Raw genomic sequence first — 27454 nt, forward strand, 5'->3', positions numbered from 1 at the left:
TTTTATCGCCAGAATATGTCAGAGACAGAGACTCCAAACTCTCCCGTTTTCGACGGGAGATCTCCCGCCGAAAGCCCATTTTTGCAGAATCTCCCGTAAGAAAATCTTAAGCGGGAGAACGGGAGATTTTGCGAAAATTTAAAGCGGGAGAGTTGAAGTCTCTGCAGCTATTAATTGCTTACAGAAAGCTTTATCATGGGAAGTCAGCACTTCAGAGGAAAAGAATGTTCACTGAAAACATTCTCCCGGAAGGATGGAGGAAACGCTGCTCGAGTTTCTTTTTAGCGTTTTCCAGCAGAGGAATCGTCCGAGACCGGCCGCGCGCGAGATGCTGGAGTTCATGTACACGCCCCCAATACGCGCTCGCACCTGGTGATGATGAGGAACGCGCACGTGTAACCTGCAGCCATGATGGTGGGTGTACCCTCTTTGATCCACTAGAAATTATAACAACATCCTGCTAATTGTGCTCATGACTATTGCTCTAACTGTGTTTTTCTAATCATTTTCATTTCACAGGACGGAATGGAAGACAGCCAAGATCTCTTGGCAGAGGATCAGGGGAAGGTAAGTGCTATGGTCCTCTTCCCGATGTCTCCACACACGAACTTGCCGTAGAACTAACAATGTTATGTACCTATGACTAAAGCTACAGTAACATTGCGGCTCACACTGCCGATAAATGTTTTGTGTGCTATCGTATGGCCGAGGTCTCTATCTATCATGAGTGAGTGACTCTTGCAGCACAGAGCCTTTACAGGCCTTGAACACTGTTGAACCAGTTCGGTTCATTGCACTGATCATGTTGATAGGTCTACACCACGTTGGGTTCTAGTCAATGCATGTCATGAGTTCTACATAGATAGTATAGATTCTACTACCAGTGCCAGTACCAGTGCAGTAAACATTGGTAAAAATTTAGAAAGAGCTAGCAGAGTAGCCAACCAATGCCATGGCAATACAGTACAAGTGGAGCTAACTATAGACCCTAGAGGTCTATCATAGCTACATCTATCTGACTGTCTAACGTTGATTGAAATGCACAAGTACTAGTCTAGACTTTGTCTAAAGTAACTCAATGACAATGTCTCAATGGATCTAGACAACCTGCAGGCTGCACCAATCCAAGGGCAAGGTTTGACTGCCGACCTCACGTACCAAAATTTAACCACGTCCACGCGCGCGCAAAAGCATAGATTCTTAATAGTTTCAGCTAGGGCCTATCTAGAAATCTGAAAATCATAATTTAAAAAATGAAATAAAGTCGTTATTCAGAAAGTCATAATAAAATATTTAAGTGAAATTTGCTGAGCTATTCCTCAGAAATGATGTGTAGCACAGGGAGTGCATTGACTGAGCGATTCCAATCGAGGCCTATTTGTATTGAAACACATTGAAATGCTAAATGTTCACCTATTCATGCATGTTTGTTCTGCTATTGATATATAATTCCGTAAGTGATCTGCATTTTAATGGAGCACATTTCTTTTGTTTTTCTTTATCAGTAGCCCTTAAATGGTAATAAAGTGGCATCATTATATCGAGAAGTTTTGTCATAACTGTGTTCGTTTTTAGCAAATTTTTTGCCATAAACTTCATATCTATTTCATGTCTAACTCTTTAATGATGATAGTTTTGGGACCTGAAAGTGAAAATGTACTGAAATGTTACTTCGTAGGAACAAAATTTTGTTGTATTAATGGTGTTTGTTGTAATGGGAGTGCACTGTACAGTATGTGGAAACCTGTCCTTGTGATTTATATTGCATAATGCTGTGCAGCATGTAACCAAATATTGTTATGATAATAATGCACCATGTTATAGCCATGCATCCATACATGGGGAGTCGAGTCTATGGCATAACATTGGCATATGTAGCAATTTTTACATCTCCCATCTGGAATGTTCAGTATAGTGTACTGTAGATGTATCAGGTTTACAGAAGTTCCTTCAACCATCTACAGTACATGCTGTATCCTCAACTAAAGTCATGAATGCTTGATTTATCATAGAACCACATATCTAGATTCTAGAAAAATATTCCAGCCATATGACAAAGCTCTGGTTCAAGCACTTTTACTAGTTTCAGATAAAGAATTTTAGATGAAATCCTTTCATTTTCCACAGGCCAGGACAGAGTCCAATGTGGACCTGAACACGGACACTTCCCTCCTGGTTGACATCTCCGATGCCCTCAGTGAGAGAGACAAGGTTAAATTTACCGTCCACACAAAAGTGAGTATGACGTATCTGCTTAATATTGATGACCCATTCATTGGCACTCTGTACCATGCATTGTTCTATTTTAATGTTTTTGTTTAAAAGAAAGTCCTTTCAAATTATGTGCAATTTTATACATGTATGACAAAAATGTTATGGTTAATCAAAGCTGCATACTCTTTTTTTAGTGGTATTTTAAGGACATTCAAGATATCAACTCCAAATTCAGAGACAGTAAGGTTTCCATACAGGTAGACGTTCTAGAACCTGTACCTATTAATTCATATTTGGACCTGCTCAAACTGCTGTAGTGTAGACGTACACCCAGGGTAACTCACCGGTTTTATAAGGTTTGCACGCATTCACTGTGTTAGCAGCACACTTGCACCCATACGTAGCTGCTCACAATTTGGATGATAGGTGATACTTCATACAAGGTAGCCATATCGCATGATGATGCTGATGCAGCATAAAGAAGTTCTGACTAGCAATATTGAATCAAAGGACTATGGGCTTTAGAACTGAAAAAGCCAGATAAAATCAGATCTCATTAGAGAAAGAATATGCTTTAAATTTAAGTGATACGTGTACTGATTTTCCCAGTTATCACCAATTTTGTAGTAGTGCTAAGGTTATCTGCTGTTTACAATATTGATCTATGCATACAATTTTTAGTGGCATGCTTGCTTACATGGTGAAGAGTAGAATCTGACAACCAGAATGGCTGAAGTTTATTAAAATTGGACATACCTTATTGGTTTTAATGCAATAGGACATTCAATATTGGTACAATCATAAGATAATTGTTCTTATAGTACACCAGTACATGTTAGGAGGATAAGAGAATGAATGTACATGTAATATTTTGATACTTCCTTCAGTAGTGCCGATGAATGGGTCACTTTCTGTACTATAAAACTCCTGACAAAGTGAGTGCGCTTAATGTCCATTTCCAGTGCTAACATGCTAAAACCCAAAACCCCCCTTTGCAAGCCTGCCAAACTTCTAAAAAGTCTTGTTTATAGATGATAAGTTGCATTTTGAAAGCTTCAATGGAAATTTCTGGCAATTTACCTACATGTAATAGATATAAGCAAGTTAATAAAACTTATGTATTCTTTTAGGACCTTAGAGCATCATGATGTAAGAAATCATCTCTGTAAAATTGTAAGTCCCTCCATATCCAAAGTTAGCAAGATTATTGCAAATTTCAAAGGTGACAACAGGATGAATAGTTTTGCACACAAGTGAGCTAAAACTGCCCCTGGTACTTGCAGATCAGAGCTACCACATTTGCAATTTTAATTTGCTATTTGTTGACCCAAACATCTTTCCTTGTTAATGTTTTAAAGTCATCACAATATGAGTGATAACCAGGCAGCATAGACTCAGTGACATCACAAGCAGTTTTAGTTGTTACATTGTTATCTTTAAGTTACATCGTAAATATTATGATCATTCAGATAAAATGACAAATTGAGTGTGGGTCATGGCAGAGTACTTTAAAGGGTAGAACGGGTAGCCATTGTGATCATGAGGTTGCAGTAATAGAACTTTTTACATGCCGGTAAACATTTCCCCCATTTTTCATTTTTACCAGTGGTAATCCAGTTAAAGTTCCACTTTCTTTGAATAGCTGCCATTCCCAGGCACACATTTTTTTATTTTTTTTTTAATCTATTAATTGTATTTTTTTTCAATATGTGGTCAGCATTTCGTGTACACTTAGACCCAGTTTACAGTGCGGGGCTGGGCCGAGCCGCAGCAGAGCCCGGCCTCAATAGCATGGCCGAGCCCCGCAATTCTGTCCGTTTTAAGTGCCGGGCTTGGCCCAGGCTTTTAATTCAAACCTTTCAATATTTTGTCATAGTGGCACTCTGCTTGTAAACAGTCACTATTCTTGGGAGGGCGCTGATCGCAATGTGGTATAGTCTGGTTTCTAGACCCTTTACCAACTGGACTCCACGGTGACAAAGTCGCCGCCCCGTGACAAAGTCGCCTCCTTTGCCAAAGGCAAAGGCCTCTGCAGGACAAAACCACCTTAAACTATATTAGTTTTCGACGCTTAGGGCGTAAATATCCTGAATAGTGAAATAGTAGGGCAGAGGGTCCGGAAGCCAGACTAAATTTGGTACCGCATTTGGCCCAGTTTGCGTTCACAGTGAGAAAAGGCCGGGCTTGGCCGTGGCCGAGCCGCGGCCGAGACTGCCTCCAGAGCTTGGCCAAATGCACGGCCGATTTCGCATTTGGCCTTTTGCGCATTTACAGTGAAATGAATGCCCTTTCACTCACTGTAAACAGGGTCATAATGTTGTATTGCAATGTCTAGTGACATACCTATGGTTATTGTTTGTGAAATCTGTGTCACTGTTGTAAAAATGTGGTGTAATATTATAGTTGAATTTGTTCATCTTATATGGCTTACCGTACTATTTTAGGATGAGGAATTTTAGAGAGAGAAAAAAAAGAAGATGCTCCTTAGGCTAGATTCATGTGAATAATTGATAACAAAAAGGATTTTTTCTTATGGGGGGGGGGGGGGTTGTGCAGAGACTCCATCCCTTAACATATTTTTAAATGGGAGATTCTCCCGCCTTGACCCTCCCCCTAGCAAACTGGAGACTCTGACACCTGAATATGTGCACAGTATTTTGTGTGCGTAGTGCAAATCACGAGCGCAAAGTGTGACATCCCGTGTCAACATGTGATGGATCCGGGTTACAGTATAGATACTGTCTGATGCTATCTTGGCCTTATTTTTGAACACATTTGACAATAATAAAGTTGGCCGGGAGAAAGCTAAATTTCAAGCTGAAGAAAATATGTATATAATTTGTAAATTTAAAGAGGGAGACACACAGCTCAAATGGGAGAAAATCAAACTTAGATGGAAGAGCTGGAGATTTTGAGAAAATAGCCTCAAAGAGTGAGATCTGCCACTGAAAGTGGGTAGGGTTGGAGTTTCTGGATATGTGAAAAGACTTCTAAGCTTAATATGACCTAATGTCAAATGTGATTGATATCTGCCATCCACAGCTAAACTTAGAGAAATGAGTTGCAATTCAGTGACTTTTGGATTAGCTTTTGAATGAATAGCTTGGATTTGCAATTACAATGTCATCTGTTTAGGTGCAAGAAAGAGTAAGGGCTAAGATCTGTCTCATCTGAAAATTTTGTGGATCTTTCCATTTACCCGTTTGGTTTATTGTTGTTTTCGTGAGCTGCAGGATATATGCATATTATACGCAAATGTGTTGGCTGTGATAAGTCAGACTGTATGGTGTAATGTCAAGTTTTAGAAAATGCATGGTTTTGAATGTTGTCCCAATGTCATGATGCTTGAAAATGTGTACATATATTGTGTGTAGATCTTTCTCTTCTTTTTTGTAGCGTCCTGCAAGACCAAATTTGCTTGATACCCTATCTTTAGTAAGTTTTAATTTTTATGTTTGTAGTCAGTGCTAACCCTGCTTCTTGCACACTGTCTGATTTTTACCCCCTCAGATTTCAGCCGTTTGAAGATTTATTATTATTATTTTTTTTTTTCCCCCAATGATTCTGAAATGCTATTGCAATAATGTAAAAGCTACTCCTCAACATTGCAAAGTGCTGGCATCCTATAGCTTGTGTGAGCAGCTCTCATTTCATTTTAGTTGTGGCAAATTTTAATCCGTGAATGTACCAAGGGGCGCCCAAAAAATAAATTGCTACTTTGAAGTGGCTGCATGCCAGCAAATTGCATATATTGTGCATTTGCAAGCTGTAAACAAGAGATAAATTGGTGTGGGTGAGGACAACAATGTTGTTTTACAAGTATGTCTTGTAATTCATTTCATATGCTTGACCAAGAGGACAAGATGACAATATTCTGTATCTAGGATTTAAAATGAAATATGACTGAACAAGTTCTTTCTGTAGAGAGCTAAATTCTCAGCAAGTGATCCCTAAAGTTCATGCTCTTGTGTGCTATAAATACTTTTTTAGATTCCTCAGTTGGTGTTCTTCAGCTATTCTGCAAGAATGTTGTAGTTTGGAGATTCTGAGCGGAGTAGGCACTTGCTACTGCTTACAAGCACGATTCGCATTGTAGGAGAGCTGCTTTTCTTTCTCTGCGCTGTGTTTATTGTTTCTACGTAGATTGCATGTGAAAGTAATCAATCATTTGTCCTGTCCTCAATGTCAGGTGGCTTTGTTGGTTGCAGCATGCTCTTTGAAATGCCAGTATTGACATGTAGTTTCCTGAGATCAAGATAAATGTTTTAGAATGCCTGTTTGCATCATATTACCATTCTAAATTGTTTTCTACATACCTGGGTGAATGCATGAATATGCAGTTATGTTCAAACGAGCAAAATATGAAATAGTCTTTTTTAATCTTCCTCAGTAGTTCTCTTTTTTTATTTGACATTATTCATGGATTGTGTTTGAAAACTTCACAAGATTGGCAGCATTTGTTCTTTTTTTCCCCACTGTTTATTTGTTTTGTTTTGTTTTGTTTTGTTTTGTTTTTTGGTAATATTTCTGTGTACATGTTTCTGCACAGACAGTAAAATGAATATTTCCAAGTCAACTGTCATTACAATGTCTCAGCTTGACACTCTTGCCTTTGGTCAAGGGTAGTGCAGTGGATATGTTTTTTGGTCATCTTTCTGTCAATTCATTATCATTTCTCTGAATGATATAGATAAATGCAGCTTGACATGAATGGGGTTGTGATCTTACAGAGATTGTGATCTGTCAGAAAGAAGTCTAGGTAATGATCAGTGTAGAGTCTGTAATTTGTACCCAATGACTTTAGAAGGAATGTTATACTGGTAGTATTCAGTTCTGGTACAGATCAAGAGATACTTAGTTGGGGTATTTCTTTCATAGTTATTTAACATCATGTTAAAGGTTAGTGACTAATGGGATCAGCCTGAAAGCCACAATCTTGGTGATAAATCAGTCTTTTTGTTTGGTTTATAGAAGAGATCATGTGCTCAAATGTGTACCGTGTCTTTTTAGCACTGTAGGGTATACAGATACTTTGTAGCAAGAAGGTTTACCTCCTTGTACTTTATAGTGAACTTTGCCATATATGACACTATCTGGAATATTGTAAAACGAGGAATGTTTGCATGCATTTTAATTTCGCGAAAATATCGTTCTTTACAGTATCTTTTTGTGCTCAACTGCATCGTATTGTGCAAATTTTCTGTGTTAACAAGCAGTGTATTCTTATGTTCCTTATTTAGAATAAAATTGAGATATTTATATTTAAATAAAAGAGGCATAATCTTCATAAAAACAGTCAGTAGTATGTTGGTAACTCATCATCAACAAATTGTAGGATGATCATAAATGGTTATGCTGGGTTCCCACTGCCATGCAATTTGCTATGTTAATACTGAAGCTAATCGTGGAATTTTGTTTATGAGTATAATGATTTTGTGCCATGATCGAAATGGTGGTTCTACCATGCCCAAATTTGAGATGGTGTATACATGTTACAAGCAAATTAATTCTTGATTTTCATGATGACCAAAAGCTTGATGAAATCATGGAGTTATACTGTATGTATTGTAGCTCCATGACGGATTGTTGAACTGTAGACTATGCACTTCTACCCTTGATCACCAGTGAGCATTACCATATTCTGACATTAAAATTAAATTTTAAAATTACTCATGCAGGCAGAACAGTAAACAAATGTCACAGCTCTGTACTCTATAGATATTTCAAATAGTGTTAGTCGCCAATAATGCTAACTTATTCTCCACCAATGTTACCTGTTCGTTGTCATAGAGATCTTGTTTGATAGTTTACAGAAATGAATCTTTAGTGGCTGCGTATCACATCTTATAGAGCAAGCCCCATCTAGACTTTGTAGTGAATGGTGGATTGAATGTGCCTTAGTGGACATTAGTTTTTGGTTCCTTTGTGGAATCCCTTTGTTACCTGCTTACTGTCAACTTCTGCATCATATAATTACATACTAACTATCACAAAGCAAGAGCTTATAGTATGAATAAAGAAAACATAAATGCAGCAATGACTGTAGTGTAACTGAATGATATGACTCAAAAAGTTTGTGAACAGTATGTACGAAAGGTTGTCTTGGTATGACCTTTTGAGCAGATTATCTAAAGGATAATTTGTGGGGAAGAAATGTTAAAGTTATGTGCCATTGACATGTTTATTTGGATTTTTCTTTTAATTGACAATGATTTCTCATCGTCATGACATGTGTCAGCTACGGTGAGAATTCTGAAGATTTTAGATGATTGTATTGACATGTATGCATAATTATTCTAGTATTTTCCTCAGTGTTTGATTTTCCAAGTAAATATAATTCCCTTGAAACAAAAGATGAGCATAGATACAAATCTTTGTTCAATAATTTGTACTGTTTGTTTTTTAAAGTGTTGTTCAGGGGCAAAGTGGGTCAAAGCAGATTACACTTTATTAATATGCAATATGCGTAAAAGGCATAAATTGAACAACCTTTGTATGTATTTGGCAGAGCAGTTCTTACTTTTCCCACATCATGCTCAGAGGAAGCATAAATCTGCAATCAAGACATTTTAATGCTCTCTTCAGATACCTGTATAGTCTCACACAAATTTGCAGACACATGAAATGACATTTAACCCCCTCCGTACCACCATTTTAGAATACTGTTTACATCTTACTCAGAATTGTTGCCATTGTTAATGAGTGAATTAACATTGGTGGTGGCTCTGTTTTCTCTCTTGGCAAGGGAGTGGCTTGGATATGAGTTCAAAGGTATATTGGATTCTTCCTGTCCAAAACTTAATAATAGGTTGTTGAATCATTTTGTGCTAGAAGCCCTAATGAAGCATACTTCCCGTATGCTTTATTATGATCCTGCCAGTTCTAGCATGGAATGAGCTGCTAGAGGTGTAGTAGCTTTTGAGTGTCTCAATATCTGAATTTATTCTAGTAAATTTCTAATTCATTTGATATTGATAAGATTGGGACATGAGAATGAAAAGAGTCTCAGTAAAGCTGTGTGGAACAAGAAACATGAAGTATGATAGCATCATATTCCAGAAAGGTATCAATTACATTGTAGATTTTAAAAACAATGTTTTTATGTGTCCAATCAAGGAAAAATTATGAGAAATTCACTGATAATACCCCTAAGATTTCTTATAAAGTTCTTTAGCCCAAAAAGAAATATGACATGTTAAAGGGACAAATTGAAGAGTGAAAAAGAAATTATTATGTCTTCAAAAATGAATACAATGGATTTATGGAGAAGATTTAAGGTGAAGGCACACAAATGTGTCTGATGCTGATTGGTGCTGCCCTTTCTGAAGGAGACTCTACTTGCTTAGTTTCGTTTTCAAAGCACTTGACATTCTGTTCAATGTGTACAATTTTGTAGCTCCTTTGTTTTGAAGCAAAACTGATGCACTCTGAGTATGCACTGTGTCAATTATTCAAGTTTTCAATGGGGTTTGGATGGTAATCAGATGCATTCAGGTTTAGAATGCCATGATATTCAAAGCAGAGAGACAATGGCTAAGCATTGTGCAATATACAGAGTGGTGATTGAGGTACTGGCCACATACTACCCAGTAGATGTCTCACGTAGTCGTAGACATTCTTTTTATAAAAATTTATGTATTTATTTTTTTTTTTCAGGGGAAAATGCTTGTATCTTTCTTGTGAGAATGGTGTTTTGAGTCTGAGTTGCATTTGCTGGTGATGGCTTCAAGAATATCCATGTTTGTTGAATTCATTTTGTTTGTTAAGTGCTTTTCTAGAGCAGTGATTTTACATTACTTCATTTGTTGTACGTTTACCTGCTTTTTCTGATGACTAGAAGATGCGTTATAGATATTGTGTGAGATCCTTCGTCTTGTTCATAATTATAAACCAAGTATGCACATGATGTAAATGGGATAGGGCTTCTTATGTTAGAGTGAGAATGCATTTCATCACGGTGGGTTATGGTCTACAGGGTTTTTTTTTTTTTTCTTTCTTTTTTTAGTTCAAAACTCAAGGATTATGGATGATTGCGATTCATGGGTGATTACTCATACAATTGTAGATGCCTTGGCATTTGTGATGCATAATTTATGTCATCATTAATGATATTGACTCTTGTGATTTGAGAATTAGTAAGGACACACAGCATTGAAATGTCCTGTAGTGTGATCATTGCATTTCAGTGGTGTAGCACATGCTGTAGTGTTGGCATTAGTGTTGTTTTGTGTGCAATGCCAAAAGGGCAGCTGAGCTTGTATTTGCAGTAATGAGTGGGACTGACTTCATGCATTCCTCCAGACTCTTCATTTGTCATTTCTTCTATTATATAATGCTATGAAAACTAAGAGGGAGGATGTTCAATCAACTTGTATTTGAATACATAAGCAAAGTTTGGTGAGATTAAATGGCTATTACAATCAGCCACAGAATCACTGTCCACTACAGAAATAGAAGAACACAATTGGAAAATGTAATTTCTTGAATTAAAGAGTAGGTTTCTTCATCAATTTGACCAAGATCATACAACTTTGCCCTTTATGTACTCTCAGTTTACAGAGTACGTACATACGGCACGCATAAATCGCACAATGTACTCGTAGTACTTATTGTCAATAGAGGTGTATGCTGTGGAGGTTTTAAAGTCGTGATATTTGACATGAAACACAACATTACAAACTGTGTGAGAATTGAGAACAGTTCTTATTAATTTTTTGTATCTGGTGTCCTCTGCACATTGTGTCTTTTGCACCATCCTGCAAAACAACTGGAATTTTGTGAGGTGTCTTTTAACCTGTTGAGGGCAGACTGATTACACTACAACACACCTTTCCCATAGACACCTGCCGAGTATACTCGGGACTCGTCCCCAACGGGTTAATGCAGGCCTGGAAAGACCTGTTGTTGATGTTGTTATCGTTGTTGTTGTTGTTGTTGTTGTTGTTGTTGTTGTTGTTGTTGTTGTTGTTGTTGTTGTTGTTGTTGTTGTTGTTGTTGTTGTTGTTGTTGTTGTTGTTGTTGTTGTTGTTGTTGTTGTTGTTGTTGTTGTTGTTGTTGTTGTTGTTGTTGTTGTTGTTGTTGTTGTTGTTGTTGTTGTTGTTGTTGTTACCATCATCATCATCGCTGTTGTTATTACTAAAACTCTACTTCAGTTGATATGTTTTCATGTTCATGTGTATCCAACACTTGTATTCAATTGTACATAAATTTTCCTTGTGCATGGAGAGAAAAAGACAAAGAAATCAAGAAGAGGCCAAGTTAGATATTAGTAGGCCTACAGTATTATCTTTACAAATGTTTCTGCTTTGTTCTCGCTATACTAGACAACCCTTCCTGAGTTCAGCGAGAGTGAGTTTTCAGTACAGCGAGAACATGAAGAGTTCATCTGGCTCCATGCTATGTACGAAGAGAACGAGGACTACGGGGGAATCATTGTAAGTTGCCATTCTCCCACTTCATGAGCACTTTATATCTTCCTGTGGTCATTGGAAGTGTGACTTTTTTGCTGCACAGAGAGAATCGTTGAACACAATACCCTCGTTAGATGCTGATATTGGTTTTTATGCGTCTTTTTGTTTTGTTGTCCCCATGAGCAACGAAAGGCTGTTTTGCTTTCACTCTCATTACCTTTGATTCAGCTTGATAGAGGGAATAATGTAGCCTTTGTATGATTTATTTGATCCTTTTCAATGCTTACCAAGTGCTGTGTCATGGTGCATGGAGTAGTACAACTTATTGCCATCCATATATTACAGTAAATGTAGTCAGTAATAGATATTTTTGTGACTTATTTAAGTAACGTTTATTTCATGTGATGTTGAAATGCCATGCCAGTTATTACCATAGCATTGAAAAGCATAGCAGGGAGAAACACGAATGACTGTTAAATTTCTTTTCATTTCATGTGTTAGTATCCAAATTTCCAGGCAGCCTGTAGAAAGTTTCTGCATGAGAATAAAATATGATGAAGACCAAGCTTGATATTTGATTGACGTGAATGTTTCATGTCATTTGTGGACTCCCGCTATAATGAACATGCTCCCAACAAAATTCTGGTTACAATGAAATGAAAACTCAGGCCACAACGTTATCCACTCTATGTATTAATTTTTTCATTTAAAACGAAATTTCAATATAATGAAAGACAACTGCCGGCCCTGAAGACTTCGTTATAACTGGGGTCCTCTGTATATACAGGCTCTGTCAGTGTAATGTTATATGGATGAACTGTATACATCCTTTTCAAAAAAGAAGATTTATTGTTTGATTGTTTGAATTGTCTTATTCAGATACATTTATCTATTTGATTGTTGATATGTAACAAAATGTATTCATAGCATTTACAATGAACAGCTATTCTTTATCAACAGCTAAGGTATTGCGAATGTGCATTGAAGTGTCATCATGATCTTATGTGATTGCTCATGAAAACAGATTCCTCCAGCGCCACCAAGGCCAGACTTTGATGCATCAAGAGAGAAGCTCCAGAAGTTAGGGGAGGGTGAGGGCACCATGACAAAAGAAGAGTTCAACAAGATGAAGCAGGAGCTGGAGGCGTAAGTCTAAGCCACATTACTGCAGAAAGTGTTGTCATGCGGTAGGGGACTGGAGGCATGAGTCTAATCCTTTGCCATGTTACTTTCAAGCTGCTGTATGCTCTGGTACTATCACACTGTTGGGGGGGGGGGGGGGGGCGGTAGATATATGCAAGTCTAAGTCCTTCAGATATTATCAAGATGCTGCATTATTTTGTGTTGTACACTTGAAACCATAGTGACTTGACAGAACTTTAAGTAGTGCTTTTAATGGGTGTAGCCGAAGCGTATTCTGTCCAGTAAGATTTCTTCAGTATTTGTCTTATTTTCTGGCAAGCAAGCTAAGGCGTAAGCTTTACATTTATGTTTACCAGTTACAACATGGTCCTTCTCAACCAAACTGTGAAAAGTTACAAAAGAACATCAGATTAAATCAATACCTAATAGTGGGTGCAGGCAGTTCTCAGAATGTTTGTTGTTGAGGCAAATTTTTCTTTTTCTTTTAGTTCTGATTTTGTATGCAAGGTTATAGTTTATATTGCTTGGAGAGGTTTTAAAAGGGTTGATGATGTACTAAGCAACTTCTCATATTACTCTCAAACCCCTTTATCATGGCTTGGGGGGGGGGGGGGGGGGGGAGGTCCGGGTGGAGAAGAGAGAAAATAACCTTTCATTTTCATACTTTTATGAGATGCTGGCCAAAACAACTAAGAGTACACACCAAGAACATAGACGCAATACTGGACAAGGAATACTTCACCCAATATGACACATTTTGACATTTAGATGTTATATGTATTTAAAATCATGACTTCGTGTCCAAGTTGTAGTTCTGTGCATTTATTTGACCTAAAAACAAACACAAATTGCAAATGACTGTTGAGTAGGTTGTGTTTATGACATTGCTTCAGCTACTTCCCAACACTTGGCCGTAGATACATAAGTTTGAAGCTGAAGCAATTAGTGAACGTTAAGCAGATTGGATGATATCACATATAATTTAATATGGCACACAGTACATATTGGAACAAATTACTACAAATATTGGGGAATAAGGAGAAAATCTCTAATGTCATGTTCACATTCTCTTCGATTAGATTCTTTCTTTCTTTCTTTCTTTTTTCAAAACTGCGTACCTACAGGGAGTACTTAGCAACGTTCAAGAAGACTGTGGCTATGCATGAAGTGTTTCTACAGCGTCTAGCAGCCCACTCCACCCTGCGAAATGATCACAACTTCCGAGTCTTCCTGGAGTACAAGCAAGAGGTGAGTGCAAGTTGAGTGCATAGGCAAGGTAAAAAAAAAAAAAAAAAAAGAATAGTGAAATGAGTTGTACACATTCATTCAAAATACAGATTTCACCACACATTGTAAATGTGTTTTGTACCCTGTCAGTGTTCATTTGTATGTGATGGCCCTCATTTTGGTGTCAGTGGGTCAGAGGTAGATTTCTACCAAACGTCAAGGTGCAATTTTGAGATGGGGAGAGTCACCACGATGCCACCCAAAGTAACTGAAAAAGACCACTGTGAGAGAGATAAAATGTCTTTGCAGAATACTTTCCCCAAATTCATGATCATCTACTTTGAACATATGTACAAATATGGTCAAAGTGTAAAATCTGTCACAGTGTTTACAGTTTTGCTTGTATGCTTTAGAAGGTAGACTGATGTAAATTCTTCTCATTCATCCAGTCGAAGTACAAAATCACAAATTAGTTCAATCAAGTAACTGGAAATAAACTCACTGTTTGCAACGTTTGGCTTCTTCGGGCGAATGAAGCTCCCAATGATGGAATGGCCCTTAAATAGTGTGAGATTGTGCAAAGCGCACTGGACCTTGTCCAGCGTGCGAAAGACGGCTTGGGATTCCAGTCACGTCACCCCTTGGTTCACAACCTTGCAGTCATCAGGACCCTCTTCCACAGAGCAGACATTATAGTTCACAGTCCACCTGAGGTTGAAAAAGAAAAGACCAACATCAAAAACGCCTTAGCTGGATGTGGATACCCAGACTGGGCCTTCTCTAAAGCCGACACCCCAAAACAACCAAGCAAGAACACACGGAGAACCCACTGTGTACAGGGGCGGAAAGTCACCATCAATATCCCGTACGTGCATGATCTGTCAGACAAGATCAAAAGGCTGTTTCAGAAACAGGGCATCACTACTGCTTTCAAGCCCCAAAACACATTAAGGCAGAGATAAGTTCACGTCAAGGATCGAGTCGCCAAAGAAAAACAGAGAAACGTAGTCTATGGCATCCGATATTCCCATGAGGATTGCCATGACTTCTACATAGGGGAGACCCAACAATCACTAAAAGCTCGCATGAATCAACACAGAAGACCCAGCAACTCAGAAAGCATTCCGGATTCGGCGGTATACACACACATCAACGCCAGCCAACACTCTTTTAACACCAATGAAGTGATTATTCTGGATAGGGAATCCAGGTGGTTTGAGAGGGGCGTCAAGGAAGCCATCTGGGAACGTGTGGAGAGACCTACACTTAACAAGAGAGGAGGTCTCCGCTTCAATTTATCGCACGCGTGGGACCGGGCCGTTTGCAAAATCCCAAGCCGTCTTTTGCGTGCTGGACGAGGTCCAGTGCGCTCTGCACAATCTCGCACTATTTAAGGGCCATTCCATCATTGGGAGCTTCATCGCCCGAAGAAGCCAATTGATAATTGGTGAAACGTCGCAAACAGTGAGTTTATTTCCAGTTACTTGATTCAACTAATTTGTGATCTTGTTTTAGAAGGTATTTCATTTCAATTTGCAGTGTTCAAATTATTTGCTTTTTCTGATGCAGCAGTGTTCGGAATTAAGAACCTCTTTACCCCGTGCTTTATTCTTTTGCTGATGCTGAACATACTTAAATGGATATGAGATCATGCGGCATGATCCTTCAACTTTGTTTGATCCTTAATTTATTATGCATTTTGTTTTACTAGACCCAAGCAAGTTGTGCAAAAAGATCGTTTGGCACCATTTGTATCGCACACTTTTCACAATATTTTCGGCATACTTATAACTCGACTACACATTCAGGTTGAATGCACTACCTCTTTGAACTAAAGGCAGCAGTATAAATTTCATATGTAGTATTTCTGTTCATGAGAGTAGTATAACCATAATTGTGTAGCCATAATTGAATGATTTTGTGATTATTACCCTTTGTGATAAGAATGTTCTGGGCCTTATTTCCATGTTTTCAGTTAAATGTGCGAGGGAAGAACAAGAAGGAGAAACTATCAGGCCTCATGAAGTTTGTCACCAAGTCAGTGGATGAAGTGCTCGTTTCTGGCCAAAAGGTAAGACAATGAGGGCAGTGGTTCTTTTTTCAGCTTTTTGTGAGATCTTTGCTTTTAGCCGGGTTCAGACACTTTTCCTAGTGCGTTACAGCAGTTTGAGGTGTGTCCGTCTTTTTTTTTTTCTTCTTTTTCTTTGGTGACACATGTAAATGACACAGAACCACTGTTTACCTCTCAAGTGTCTTAAACTTCGTAATGGATTCTGTAATTATAAAGTGACATTCCCTTTGCCAGAATGTGATGTGGTGTCTTGATCTGACAGTTGCCTGTGCCTGTGATAGTGATGATCAAGAGTTTTTGTCTCAAATTCCCCGTATTCCACTGTGTATTAGTCTCTCCTGTATGTATCCTTGCAGTCAAGACACATAGATCTCTCTCCTGGTTTTCTCATCCCTTCAGCATTAAATGCTGTTTGTCATCTGTCTTGATATAGCTCATGTCATGTTCAGTCCGACCTCGATTATTGGTCCATTTCTTATCCTGACTTGTCTGTCATCCGGACTTGCTCGCGCAGTGAAGACAAAAATAAGAAAAAGAGAAAAGGGATTTCAAACTCTATTACATCTCCTAAAAAATTCACATGATATACTTATAATATTCCGATAGAACGTTTTGAATTTTTACGGTGTAATGTTCCAATTTCCGTAAAAAATGGACTAAGATTTTGAATAGGCCAGTATAGATCCAGTTCCAGTGTAGGCTAACTGCCAGTGGGTTGGCAGATACATGTACATGTACAGAAACATTGTTTCTCCCATATCTGGCCAAATTGCTTATATGGACAGGTTTCGGTCCCTATGTGGCCGGATAAGAGCGGTCGGACTGTATACATTGATCATCACTCTTAAGAGCCTTACTATATGTGTACTGACTATATGTGGGCATGATTCTGATGATGCACAGCGGAAGCACTTTAATAGCGCTCCTCGATTTATGTCCTGCAGGACGTCGATACCTTTTTTGAGCATGAGAAGAACTTCCTGGTGGAATACCACAACAAGGTGAAGGATGCCACAACCAAGTCGGATAAGATGACACGAGCACACAAAGGTACACATTCAGTCCCCTCTCAGTTTAGTTTGTTGTTGTAGTGACCTACATTTTGCGAAGCATTGTACCGAATCTGACCCAATCCAAGAAGCACATTAAATCTCTTAGATATTGAAAATGAGATGAATCTGTGGACAGGTTAAATGGACGTAACTTCCAAAACATATGACCACCTCACTGGATGGCTGGATGAACAAAGCAGCATCGTGACTACTCTGCTTCTTACCTGAAATAATTCCTGGCCCATTCTTTGTAACAAAGCCATGCAATGGGTTTGTGTCCTGCATTCAGAGAGCAGGGCTGTTGTGACTCAATACATAATATCACAGATGTACAAAACAAAGATAGGACAAGCAAACACTTAAGGATTTAATTTGCAAAACCTGTCTTATGTATTTTGAAGGAGTCACAAACTGAGGCATAATTTCTGTGTGTGTGTATGTCTTTGTGGTTGAATATGCTGTAAAAGTGGATATGTTCGTGCGAGTAATTTTTTACGCTCGGCTGAGTAAGATGAATTTTGCGTGTTTTGAATTCCGTGGAATCAAGACATTACATAGTGGTACATATAGTAAGCAAAAATATTTGCGTGCTTTTTTTTTCACGCTGCCTAGTCTCTGGTTGCGCAAAATGTGCAAAAATTTCCACACCGCAAAAATCTCCACTTTAAAAATATTGCTTGATACCCAAGTAAAAGAGATATCCCTTCTTTGCTGAAATAAGAATAAGAGTAGGATTGATGTATTTTCATGCTGAGGTAGATCCTTCATACAGTACCCAACACTGATTCACCCATCACAATGACAAATTTTGAGAGTGGTCACAGTCTGCATTTGTATGTACTGGAGTATTGCGTGGATACCCCATTCTTAGCATCTGTTTAGCGATTATATTCATTCAACGTTATGAATGTCTCTTTATTTTATGTAACGGTGTAGGAAAATGAGCAGTCTGTTCAGTAACTTTTACATACGCTGTCTTTGTTTCTCACATCTTTGTTTCTTGCAGATGTTGCAGATATATATATCAAAATCTCGTCAGGATTATTAGGTCTTGGAACTATCGATAAAACAGATTTAGACAAGTAAGTGCACTCAAGTCGTACATCATGTGTATCTATTTTGTTGATCAAATATGATGAAGGTGAATCGCCATGTCATATTATGTATGATTGTGAGAGCAGGGGCTTGCAACATTAATCATTAGAATCAATTCCTAATTCATAATTTTCAAGTCATTCCAAGTTGCCTAATCAGAACCGAGTATTAGGAGATGATTTATGGCTTTATTACATGATAAATATCCCTGCATCTGAAGTGCAATGGTTCTTACAAAAACTGTATGTGATATCCTCAAATATGAGTCTTCTTTTAAGTGCAAACGTCTAAACCTAACAAGATGGAGTGTTGATCATGTACACCAATAAAGGGAGATGGCAGTGTGCTAGCCAAATTACTGATTTGAGCATAAGACTTAATATTTGTGGGTTCCACTTAGTGTAATGCAATGAGTGATTTGTATGGTTGAAGAGATGTGAAATGTTGGCATTATATGGACATTTTTTTTTTTTTTTCATGAAAGGTCAGCCATATTTAGCAACATCAAAACATTACATCAAGCAGTATTCAGGTTGCTTGGTGGAATATTACCAAATTGTCACAAGTGATGCCCTCGATGGATGCATGTGGAGATGTTCGAACCCTGTCTGTCCCAGAGACTTTGGGCAGTGTGTACAATGCTATGGGGCATCCTGCGCCAAGCGGCAAGCAAAGCACATAAAGGGTTAATAAAGAATGTCAATTTTGCAATGTCTGTATGACGATACTTGATTGTTGCCTTTCATTTAATGTGCCTACACATTTTCTTCTATAGATTCTTCAACAAGATTTCAGAGACATTTGAGAAACTGAGGGTAAGTTCATATTGCGTACAGTTGTACCCATTAATACTCATGTCAGTGTAGCTACCCTGTATAAGCACAAACATCTCTGAATGTTAAAAATGAGTAGCATTTTACTTCTGACCAATATCCTGACCAGTGTATGTTTTGGTTTTTTTTTTTCAAAATACAGAGGTTAAAGGCAGGGAAAGAAATAACCAACAACTTCTGTTAAAATCATAGCATTGATTTTCAGGAAAGAAAAAATTGTCCCTTTTTCCGAAGGTTGGTTTGCTGGAACTAGCTGTTTCCATGATGATCAGTCCTTTTTTTCCTTCAGTGTATTGATAGCCTTGATTGATATATTAGTTTTTTTTTTTCTATGTGAGCATTTTTCCTTATATAATAAACAGTCAATTGAGATGTTATAGTCATACAAAGATTCTCTCCATCATTACCCTCTCCCCCAGGGCAACTAAGCCTCTCTGTTGGACAAATGAAATGAAATTGGCACTTGCCTTTTCAGTTATAGGCACTGTTGATATATGCCCATTTTTAGAAAACGGGAAAAATTCATTATCTCTTGTTATATACCTTGTTTGCTTAATCCTTGATTCTGATTGGTTGAAATCGGGGACATGAATTCAACTATTGCCTTCAGTGTCATTATACAGAAACTATCCCATAGTGCTAAACTGCCTTCTATTGGCGAGTGCCGGTATGTACCGGTAGATACGTGTACGTGCACTGTACATGTAAATGCTTTGCTTCCATAGCACGGGCGTGACCTGTGTCCAATGTGATTGCAGTGCAACATCTATGGCAGCTCTTAAAGGGGAAGGCTAGTAACTGATCAGTGGGAATCAGTGGAAATGCTGGGAGATGATTGTGGCAATCCTTATGGGATTCATTCGAGAGTTCATTGTATATCTATTGTTGTGTGAAAATGATTTGCTTCAGAATGGTCTCATATTCAAGTAATGTGCGGTTTAATGCTTCCAGGTTAGCGTCCCTGGTCAGTGACGGAGCATTAATCTGCACATTACTTGAATATGAGACCGTTCTGAAGCAAATCATTTTCACACAACAATAGATATACAATGAACTCTTGAATGAATCCCATAAGGATTGCCACAATCATCTCCCAGCATTTCCACTGATTCCCACTGACCAGTTACTAGCCTTCCCCTTTAATGTATGTTCACTTTCGACGAAGTAATTTTTTTTTTTTTTTTTTTGTCAAATTCTATTCAGTATATCAAACAGATACAGGTTGCTTTTATTCAAGAATTATTGATAGTTTTGCCCCTCAGGATCTTAACTCCATGCTATGACCCTTGGTGTGCAAGCATCTCGGGTCATAGCATGGAGTCGAGATCCTTTGAGGGGGGGGGGGGCAATAATATCAATGATGCCCCAAAAAGCAGTCCATATTATCTGTATGCTATGCCCTGCCCACAAATAAACTCCACAGCAAAAGAGTAGAAAAGTTTTTGTAGCGTGAAAATGATGTTACCCATAACTTTACTTCTCACAGAAATTAGAGGCCAGAGTGGCATCAGATGAGGACCTAAAGCAGTCGGATCTTCTGCGCTACTACATGAGGGACTCATCAGCAGCAAAGGTTGGCAAAGCTGTTTTGTGGAATGTTTTTTGTTATTCGTATGCGTCACCCGAGTGACAAGATCTATTCAAAGATCTCAAAACCTATGTAAGCACATGAACAAATTCATGTGACATTAAGTCTCATATAATACTTATGAATTTGTTTCTATGGATACAGCCTCTGAAGTTGTTGTTGTTTTTTATTTATTACTATGTTCCACTCTTATATTGGCCCTGACATGAAAGAATGTAAGGAAAAAACAGCACAAATTAATTGACTATATGAAGATAACCATTTTCATGATATTTCACAAACCCATCTAATGTGAACTACTTTGATATGACAACATAACGAAAGTATCTTATGTGTGGAATAGGTTTAAGCCAATTTGTCACCTGTCAAATGTTATACTGTATATACCATGTACACATATTTAGCGAGTAAATTTGTTTTTTTGCAACTCGAGACTTCCGAACAATTTTGGGAGTGATTCCATTCGTGATTGTGGAGTACAGTAATGTACAGAGAAATGTTTGGGTGCACTTCACTTTAATTTTGGGATCAGACCTTGTATTTTTCGCTTGTTGCCAAATTCACGACTAGTGCCCGCCTCACGAAATTCATGAAAATAACAACCAAACAAAATAATCGCTTCTACAGCATATGGTTCATAATCTGAGCATACTTTGCCCTTGGTTCAGAATCTGCTATACAGGCGCATGAGAGCCCTGGTCAACTACCAGAATGCCAACAAGGCTCTTGAAAAGGCCCGAATGAAGAACAAGGACGTCCACACGGCGGAGAAGAACCAGACGGAGGCCTGCGAGAAGTTTGAGAAGATGTCGGAAGTGGCGAAGGCGGAGCTGTCGGACTTCAAGGCACGGAGAGTGGTGGCGTACCGGAAGAATCTCACAGAGCTAGCAGAGCTGGAACTCAAACATGCTAAGGTATAGATGGAGCATCATATTGTGGGGCATGCATCACTAAATGTATGACAGATATTAGCATTTTTTTTTTTTATTTTAGAGTTTGAATAAGTACACACCCAATAATCAAGAACCGCTTTTAAATAGGAACACTGCATAAGTGTTTTCCATAGGAAAGAAAGACAGATCATGAAGATGCGAGTCAATTTCTTTTAGGTGACCATCACCATGCTTCATATTTTCAGCGATTTTTCCACTGGTAACTAAATGTTAGATTTTTCCCCGACTCTGGAAAATTCTTTTTATTGATGGGAAAATAGTATGTCAGTGGTAACTTTTACTTTATGCTTAAGTCATCAATACCTTTTACGAATAGTGGATTGTGGTTCTTGTAAGACTCAATTTTGTTGAAGCAAGGTTTCATTTGTGATGGTTCAGATTCTGTGTGATGTCTATCTTAGGTACACATGGACTTTCATTGAGTTCCATGTGCTGATTTAGAAAGATTTTGCCTTTTTAGTGGGAGAGTAGATGTTGCTTTGTACAGCTGCATGTTATTTCAAACCATGGTCGAAACATTCTTACTTCTGCAACAAGGTTGGAGAGGCACGCCCAAAAGTCCAGGATAGGCCCCCTGTGTGAACTGATTGGTGCTCAGAGATGGACTGGTTACAGGGAGGGGCAAGGAGTGATGAGTGTAGTTGGTGATGGGATTCATGCTTTTAGTAGCCATTAAAGAGATTTCATAATCACAAGATGTGTAGAGTGTGATGTTTTTGGTGTGGTTTTTTTTTTTTCCTTCTTCTTTATTGAGGGGAGGGTAACAGGTTTTCCTGATAGCGTGCTCAGCTTTAGTCATGAGAAAGTCTTTGTATTTTGATCTGGGCCCTGTTGCATAAAAAGATGAAATCAAGCATAAGTGAGAAAATCAAACTTAAGTCAGCAATCAGCCAGTTGGACTTGAATATTTGGAAAGTTATGTTTGATTATCTCACTTACGTTTGATCTGGGCTCTCATGCAACAGGACCTTGGCTCCACAAAAAGAGATGTCTTCCCTTTTTGCCCAACTGTGTTCTTTATGTCTCCTCCATCCTTTCTGTCTCTCCCGTCCATCTTCAGGCACAAGTCCAGCTGCTGAGGAACTGCCTAGCATCCTTAAAGGAGGAGATGCCCTGACTCTACACTCTTGCTTAGAAGAAATCATCCACAATTATTCCTACTCTTTTCTGTCTGAGAAGAGAGAGAGAGAGTTATTTTATTTTGCGATGGTAACTTTTTGACCGGCATGCATTATTTTGCAAGTCTCAACAACACTCTAAGCCTCTCAATGCCTTGTATCATGTAAGTTGTACATAGAAATCTAAATCAATCGAAGTAATTGAGAAAAATCAACAAAAATATACTGACTTTGGCAGCAGGAATGGGTACTTTGTCATAGTTCTGTAATATATTCTCTACCTGAGATTTATTTTCTATGTGTGAAATATCTGTTCATGTCCTAACACAGATCATATCTCTTTTTTCTTTTTAGTTGATAGATTTCTTCACCAACATTAAAGACATAAGAATAATTCTGCTCTGCTAGTCAACAAGTCAGCAAATAGTGAGAATGAAGATTTTAAACTGTGTTTTGAGTACTGGTCAAACTCATGAGTTACCAGGTATCCATAGTTAGGACTTTTTTTTTAATTTCACTGTGTTTGAACCAAAGCATGCATTTGTTATCAGTAGGTTGCAGCAATGTGACGATGATTAATTGAGATTTATGAAAATGATCTATTACAAAGCAAGGGCAAGTAAGTTTTGAAGAACTATCATCCAAAGTGCAATTATTTGTTCAATTGCAGCATGCTAATACTTCTGTTCTATCAAACGCATTCTTTTCTCATGGACATCTAGCTTATGACCAGTCTGCCCTCCCCATGCAATAAGACAAGAGAACAAACTTTTTAAGTGCAACAGGAAAGATGATGCAGTTCAACTGAGCAATTTTTTATTTCATTTGAAGCAGTGAATACAGAAAAGAGCCCATGTAAGGAAGAAAGGGATTTTACTCAACAAAACGAAAATAGAAAAACAGGAAAAACAGTTCCACAAAATTCAAAAATAGAAATGAATGAAATGCTTGCTAGATAAAAAGAAAATTTCTTACAAGGAGCAATAGACATATCATTCCTTACTGGTTTGAAAAAATGATGTATTGTATGTTTTTCTCATCATTCTTGCTTCCATTAGTGTTAAAAGAGGAATGACTATCGAGTGTTCAGATTATGATCCAAGCTTTTCCTTGTAATGTTACCCCACTTCATCCCCTGGAAGGAACATACAGCACCCCGCCATCATTGCTGTGCAGTGTTCACAACTAGTCATGCTCCCTGATCGCTTTCCCTCCTCTAACAAGCCGAATCATACACTGCATCAGAGTAGAGTTCTTACGGGTACAAATGAGAAGTCCAAGGTCACGACACCAGACTGGTTCGTAAGAGGTATATTGATTCTTTCCTGAACTGCTCATTGATTGAACTTCCCACTAACTACCTGAACCAAACATGGCCCACACCACGGCTCTCCAAGAAGGGAGCAAGGCTCATTTCGTGGGTCTCAGCGACACCATTAATGCCAAGGGGGTCATCATCAGCCCTCCCCCCCCCCCCCCCCACCATCACCAAAGATTTGGTATCAATGGACAAAAATGAATGAGATGTGAAGTCTTCATGGTATGTGCCACTAGTTTGACTGGCATTTTCAGTGGCCATGAGGATAGACTCCAGTAAGAGTGTGGATTGGTCAAAACACAGTATTTTTGAGATTCATTTCTTTGAAACAAAAGAAGACAAGATTTGTATACACCTGTCTGTTTGCCCAAAGAGTGGAGCCAATGTGCATGTGATTTATTGATTAGTTATTAGTGAATTGATATTGAAAAACATTTAAATAGCCTGACATTGGATTGTCCTTGAAAGTTGTACTTTCAACAAATGTATCGGCATGTGCTTAAACATTTTAGCTGTATTTACAAAATTTGTCGATGGGAATGTCCTCTGTCTCCAAACAGTTCAGTCAAAATGTGTTGTAGAATGATATTGCTAGTCTACCATCTACTTCCTCTACTTTTATCAATCATATAGGTTTATCTCTTTTGATATTTTTGATATGTTAAATGTACTTTATACGTTTGTTATGGTAAAGTCCGTAGAAATATTCACAATGTAGAAACACTAAGCTATTTCATTTTTATTTTTTTCCCATAGCCACAAGTTACTATTGCCATCTGGTGGTTGGATTTGCTTGTAATATGTATGGCATGTGTGAACGTGTTATTGAATGTAAACGTGTAAAACTTATAGTGTTGTATTAGCTGTGGCTGCATTGATATTCTTTTATTTCTACATTTGTTCATATGTAATGACATTCCATTTGTACATCCTTACCCTCAAAAGGTTAAATTTAGCAAGAACTGTGATTAGGTCAGGAGGGACTTGGAAGGAAGTACTGTGGTACATTTATACTTACCATGTGTTAATCTTCTCGTCAAGTGTTGTTTGGGTTGATCCCTTCTGTTACCCAACAACATTCATGCTCATTTAAAAGTAGTAGCCACTTTTTTTCGTGTCAGTTGAGAGCAAGTACATTAAACCAGTGTAATGGTACTTGCCCGAGTTAACTTCAATGGCATGTTTCAGCAAGATGCATGATGGAAGCAAAAATTATTTTTTACTCTTCCTTACCTTGATCTTTTGACACGTGTCATATTCTTGTGAAATTAATGGACACTGTTCTATTATGTTGTCTTTCAGGATTGTTCTCTGTGTTCGGTCAAAAATGCAAGTCTGGTCAATCTCACGCAAGTCCGTGTCACTCGCCCTGACTCTAGGCACTCTGGAGTTTTGAAAAATGCCTGTGTAGATGAAATACCCTAAAACACATGGGGAAAACCAGTTGAGCACTGATATTTTCCATGATCTTGTCAAGTGAGTGACTTGTGTGAGAGTGACTGTACAGAATTTCAGTTCACGCCATTTGGATTTGACTTGGAAAGAAGTACAGTCTGTTTTTTCCAGCATAAACATATTAGTCCAAGTTGTGGGACTGACATAGCAGGTACAGTCATGTTGCTGAAATAGTGCAGGTAATAGAGTAGATGCACTCTCGCCTACCCAACTTCTGAGTTTCCTCCCTAATTTTAGTGTAGGAACATCAACCTTAACTGCACCCCCCCCCCTTCAATAGAAAAAAAGAAAAAAGAAAAAAAAGTCCAAAGCAAAACCAGAAAGGGGACAAGCTTTAATAGTGAAGACCAAAATCTAGTCTGTCATGTGGCATTACACACTCTGTAAGATAAGACTAAAGAGATAAGAGTAAACAAAGCTGTGTAAAGCTGAAGCTTTGACAGTTGTAATAAAGTTGACTGCTGTGGCTTGTGGCATGCCACCAGGCATTACAAGCTTGCATGCCTCAACCCCAATGTTGTGTCAGTGTGCACAGGATGACATAGCACCTTGCTGTTGATCTCTGGGTTCCAGCTTTCCATTTTCTGAATGCACCTGCTTTGTTTGTACATTTATCTCAACAAAGTTGATTGTGAGCTATGTGTGACTAAACAAATGAAAAAATAAATAATTGAAGCTATACTTGATGTAATAACTGTTGTTGGTACATCTTTTTATTGTCTTCATGAACCTTGCACACAATTTCTACCTTCATGACAGCTAGGGTACCACACTGTAATTGAGACATGTACTGTCAAACCTGTCTGTAGCAGCCATGTCGTATGTGGCCACTACTGAAAGTTGCTGTCTATAACGGCCATTTTTTTTTTTTTTTTTTTTGGGGGGGGGGGGGGGGGTCTCCCTTGGGTAGCTGCTGTAGACAGGCTTGACTGTAATTAGAACTGAGTTTACATGTATGCTACAAGTATTTCCTGATGTTTTGATAGCCCCTCTGAAATGACACCCCCCCCCCCCCATGCCTAAATTATTTAATAAAATAGCATTCTCATGATATTAACCCATAAGGGGGAAAAAAGCCAATGAAAAAATTCTTTTGTCTTATAATTTTGGAAGACACACACAAAAATAAACATGTATCCCTAATAAATATCAGTGGAGTCAGATATTGATGCATGAGAAGATCTAGCTAGAGACTACTCTGAAACAGAAATTGATTCTTTGTAAGTGCTGCTGCATTAAATGATTCCTGGTGAGTGCTGGTGAGTGCTGCTGCAGTAAATGAACAAGGCAGTTTTAAAAGGCAATACCATGCCACATCACGCGACAAGCTGACAGTGACTATCTGTCGGTACGTTTGAATTTGCCGATATCTTCACTAATCTGTTGCTCTTTGTTTTACTGCTTCAACCAAACTATGACCCTTACATGATTCTCAATGAATGATCACATATGATTTTACAGTCAATTTTGCTTATTTTTACTCACAGTGAGTTACACAAGAGCAAAACATTTGAGTGTAATGGTCTTAAATGACAGTCTGGATATGCTGTGTGAAGCACCATCCGGGGGGAAAAAAAAAATGTGAATAAAAAACAAAACAGAACATTAGTCTGATCAGAATACAATGATACAGAGCACACCCATTATAATGAACATGGTTATAATGAAATTCAAAAAGTAAAAAATCAGACCGCAACATTATCAGCTCTACATTTTTTTATTGTTTATCATATATTACGAAAGAAAACTGCTCATCCCACGGACTTCATTATAATGGGAGTCCACTATATTTGACATTGGCTATTTGAAGATCAGACATGGATGTACACCATATTTCAGCACAGATATTAAACAATATGTCAGTTGGCCATGGAAAAACAAAAATGCCCAACAAACACCAAACAAAACCTTGGAGAATACAGAATGATGTATTACCCAGGCATCATTGAACATCACACAAATTTTAACCCAGAACTA

At 38.2% G+C, this 27454-nt stretch overlaps 1 protein-coding gene across 2 annotated transcripts; it reads left to right on the plus strand.

Moving 5' to 3' along the window:
• Positions 1-392: 392 nt before the first annotated feature.
• Positions 393-26163, plus strand: LOC140236467 (sorting nexin-6-like). 2 transcript variants are annotated; one of them, XM_072316395.1, is made up of 14 exons: positions 393-414; positions 520-567; positions 2128-2235; positions 5611-5649; positions 11538-11648; positions 12649-12770; positions 13892-14015; positions 15970-16065; positions 17010-17115; positions 18124-18199; positions 18988-19027; positions 20532-20618; positions 21302-21547; positions 22647-26163. In XM_072316395.1, exons 1-14 carry the CDS (start codon positions 409-411, stop codon positions 22701-22703), a joined length of 1266 nt encoding a protein of 421 aa, XP_072172496.1. In that variant the 5' UTR covers positions 393-408; the 3' UTR covers positions 22704-26163. The 2 variants fall into 2 exon arrangements, with proteins under 2 accessions (XP_072172496.1, XP_072172501.1); XM_072316400.1 differs by lacking the exon at positions 5611-5649.
• The last annotated feature ends 1291 nt before the right edge of the window (positions 26164-27454 follow it).

The sequence above is a fragment of the Diadema setosum genome, chromosome 1 (assembly GCF_964275005.1).
Source record: "Diadema setosum chromosome 1, eeDiaSeto1, whole genome shotgun sequence".
Lineage (NCBI taxonomy): Eukaryota > Metazoa > Echinodermata > Echinoidea > Diadematoida > Diadematidae > Diadema > Diadema setosum.

Bases quoted from the DNA above. Each gene is read 5' to 3' on its own strand.
- LOC140236467 (XM_072316395.1), top strand. The intron at 17,116-18,123 runs GTACACATTCAG...TGTTTCTTGCAG, and splicing joins GATGACACGAGCACACAAAG to ATGTTGCAGATATATATATC. The intron at 21,548-22,646 runs GTATAGATGGAG...GTCCATCTTCAG, and splicing joins TGGAACTCAAACATGCTAAG to GCACAAGTCCAGCTGCTGAG.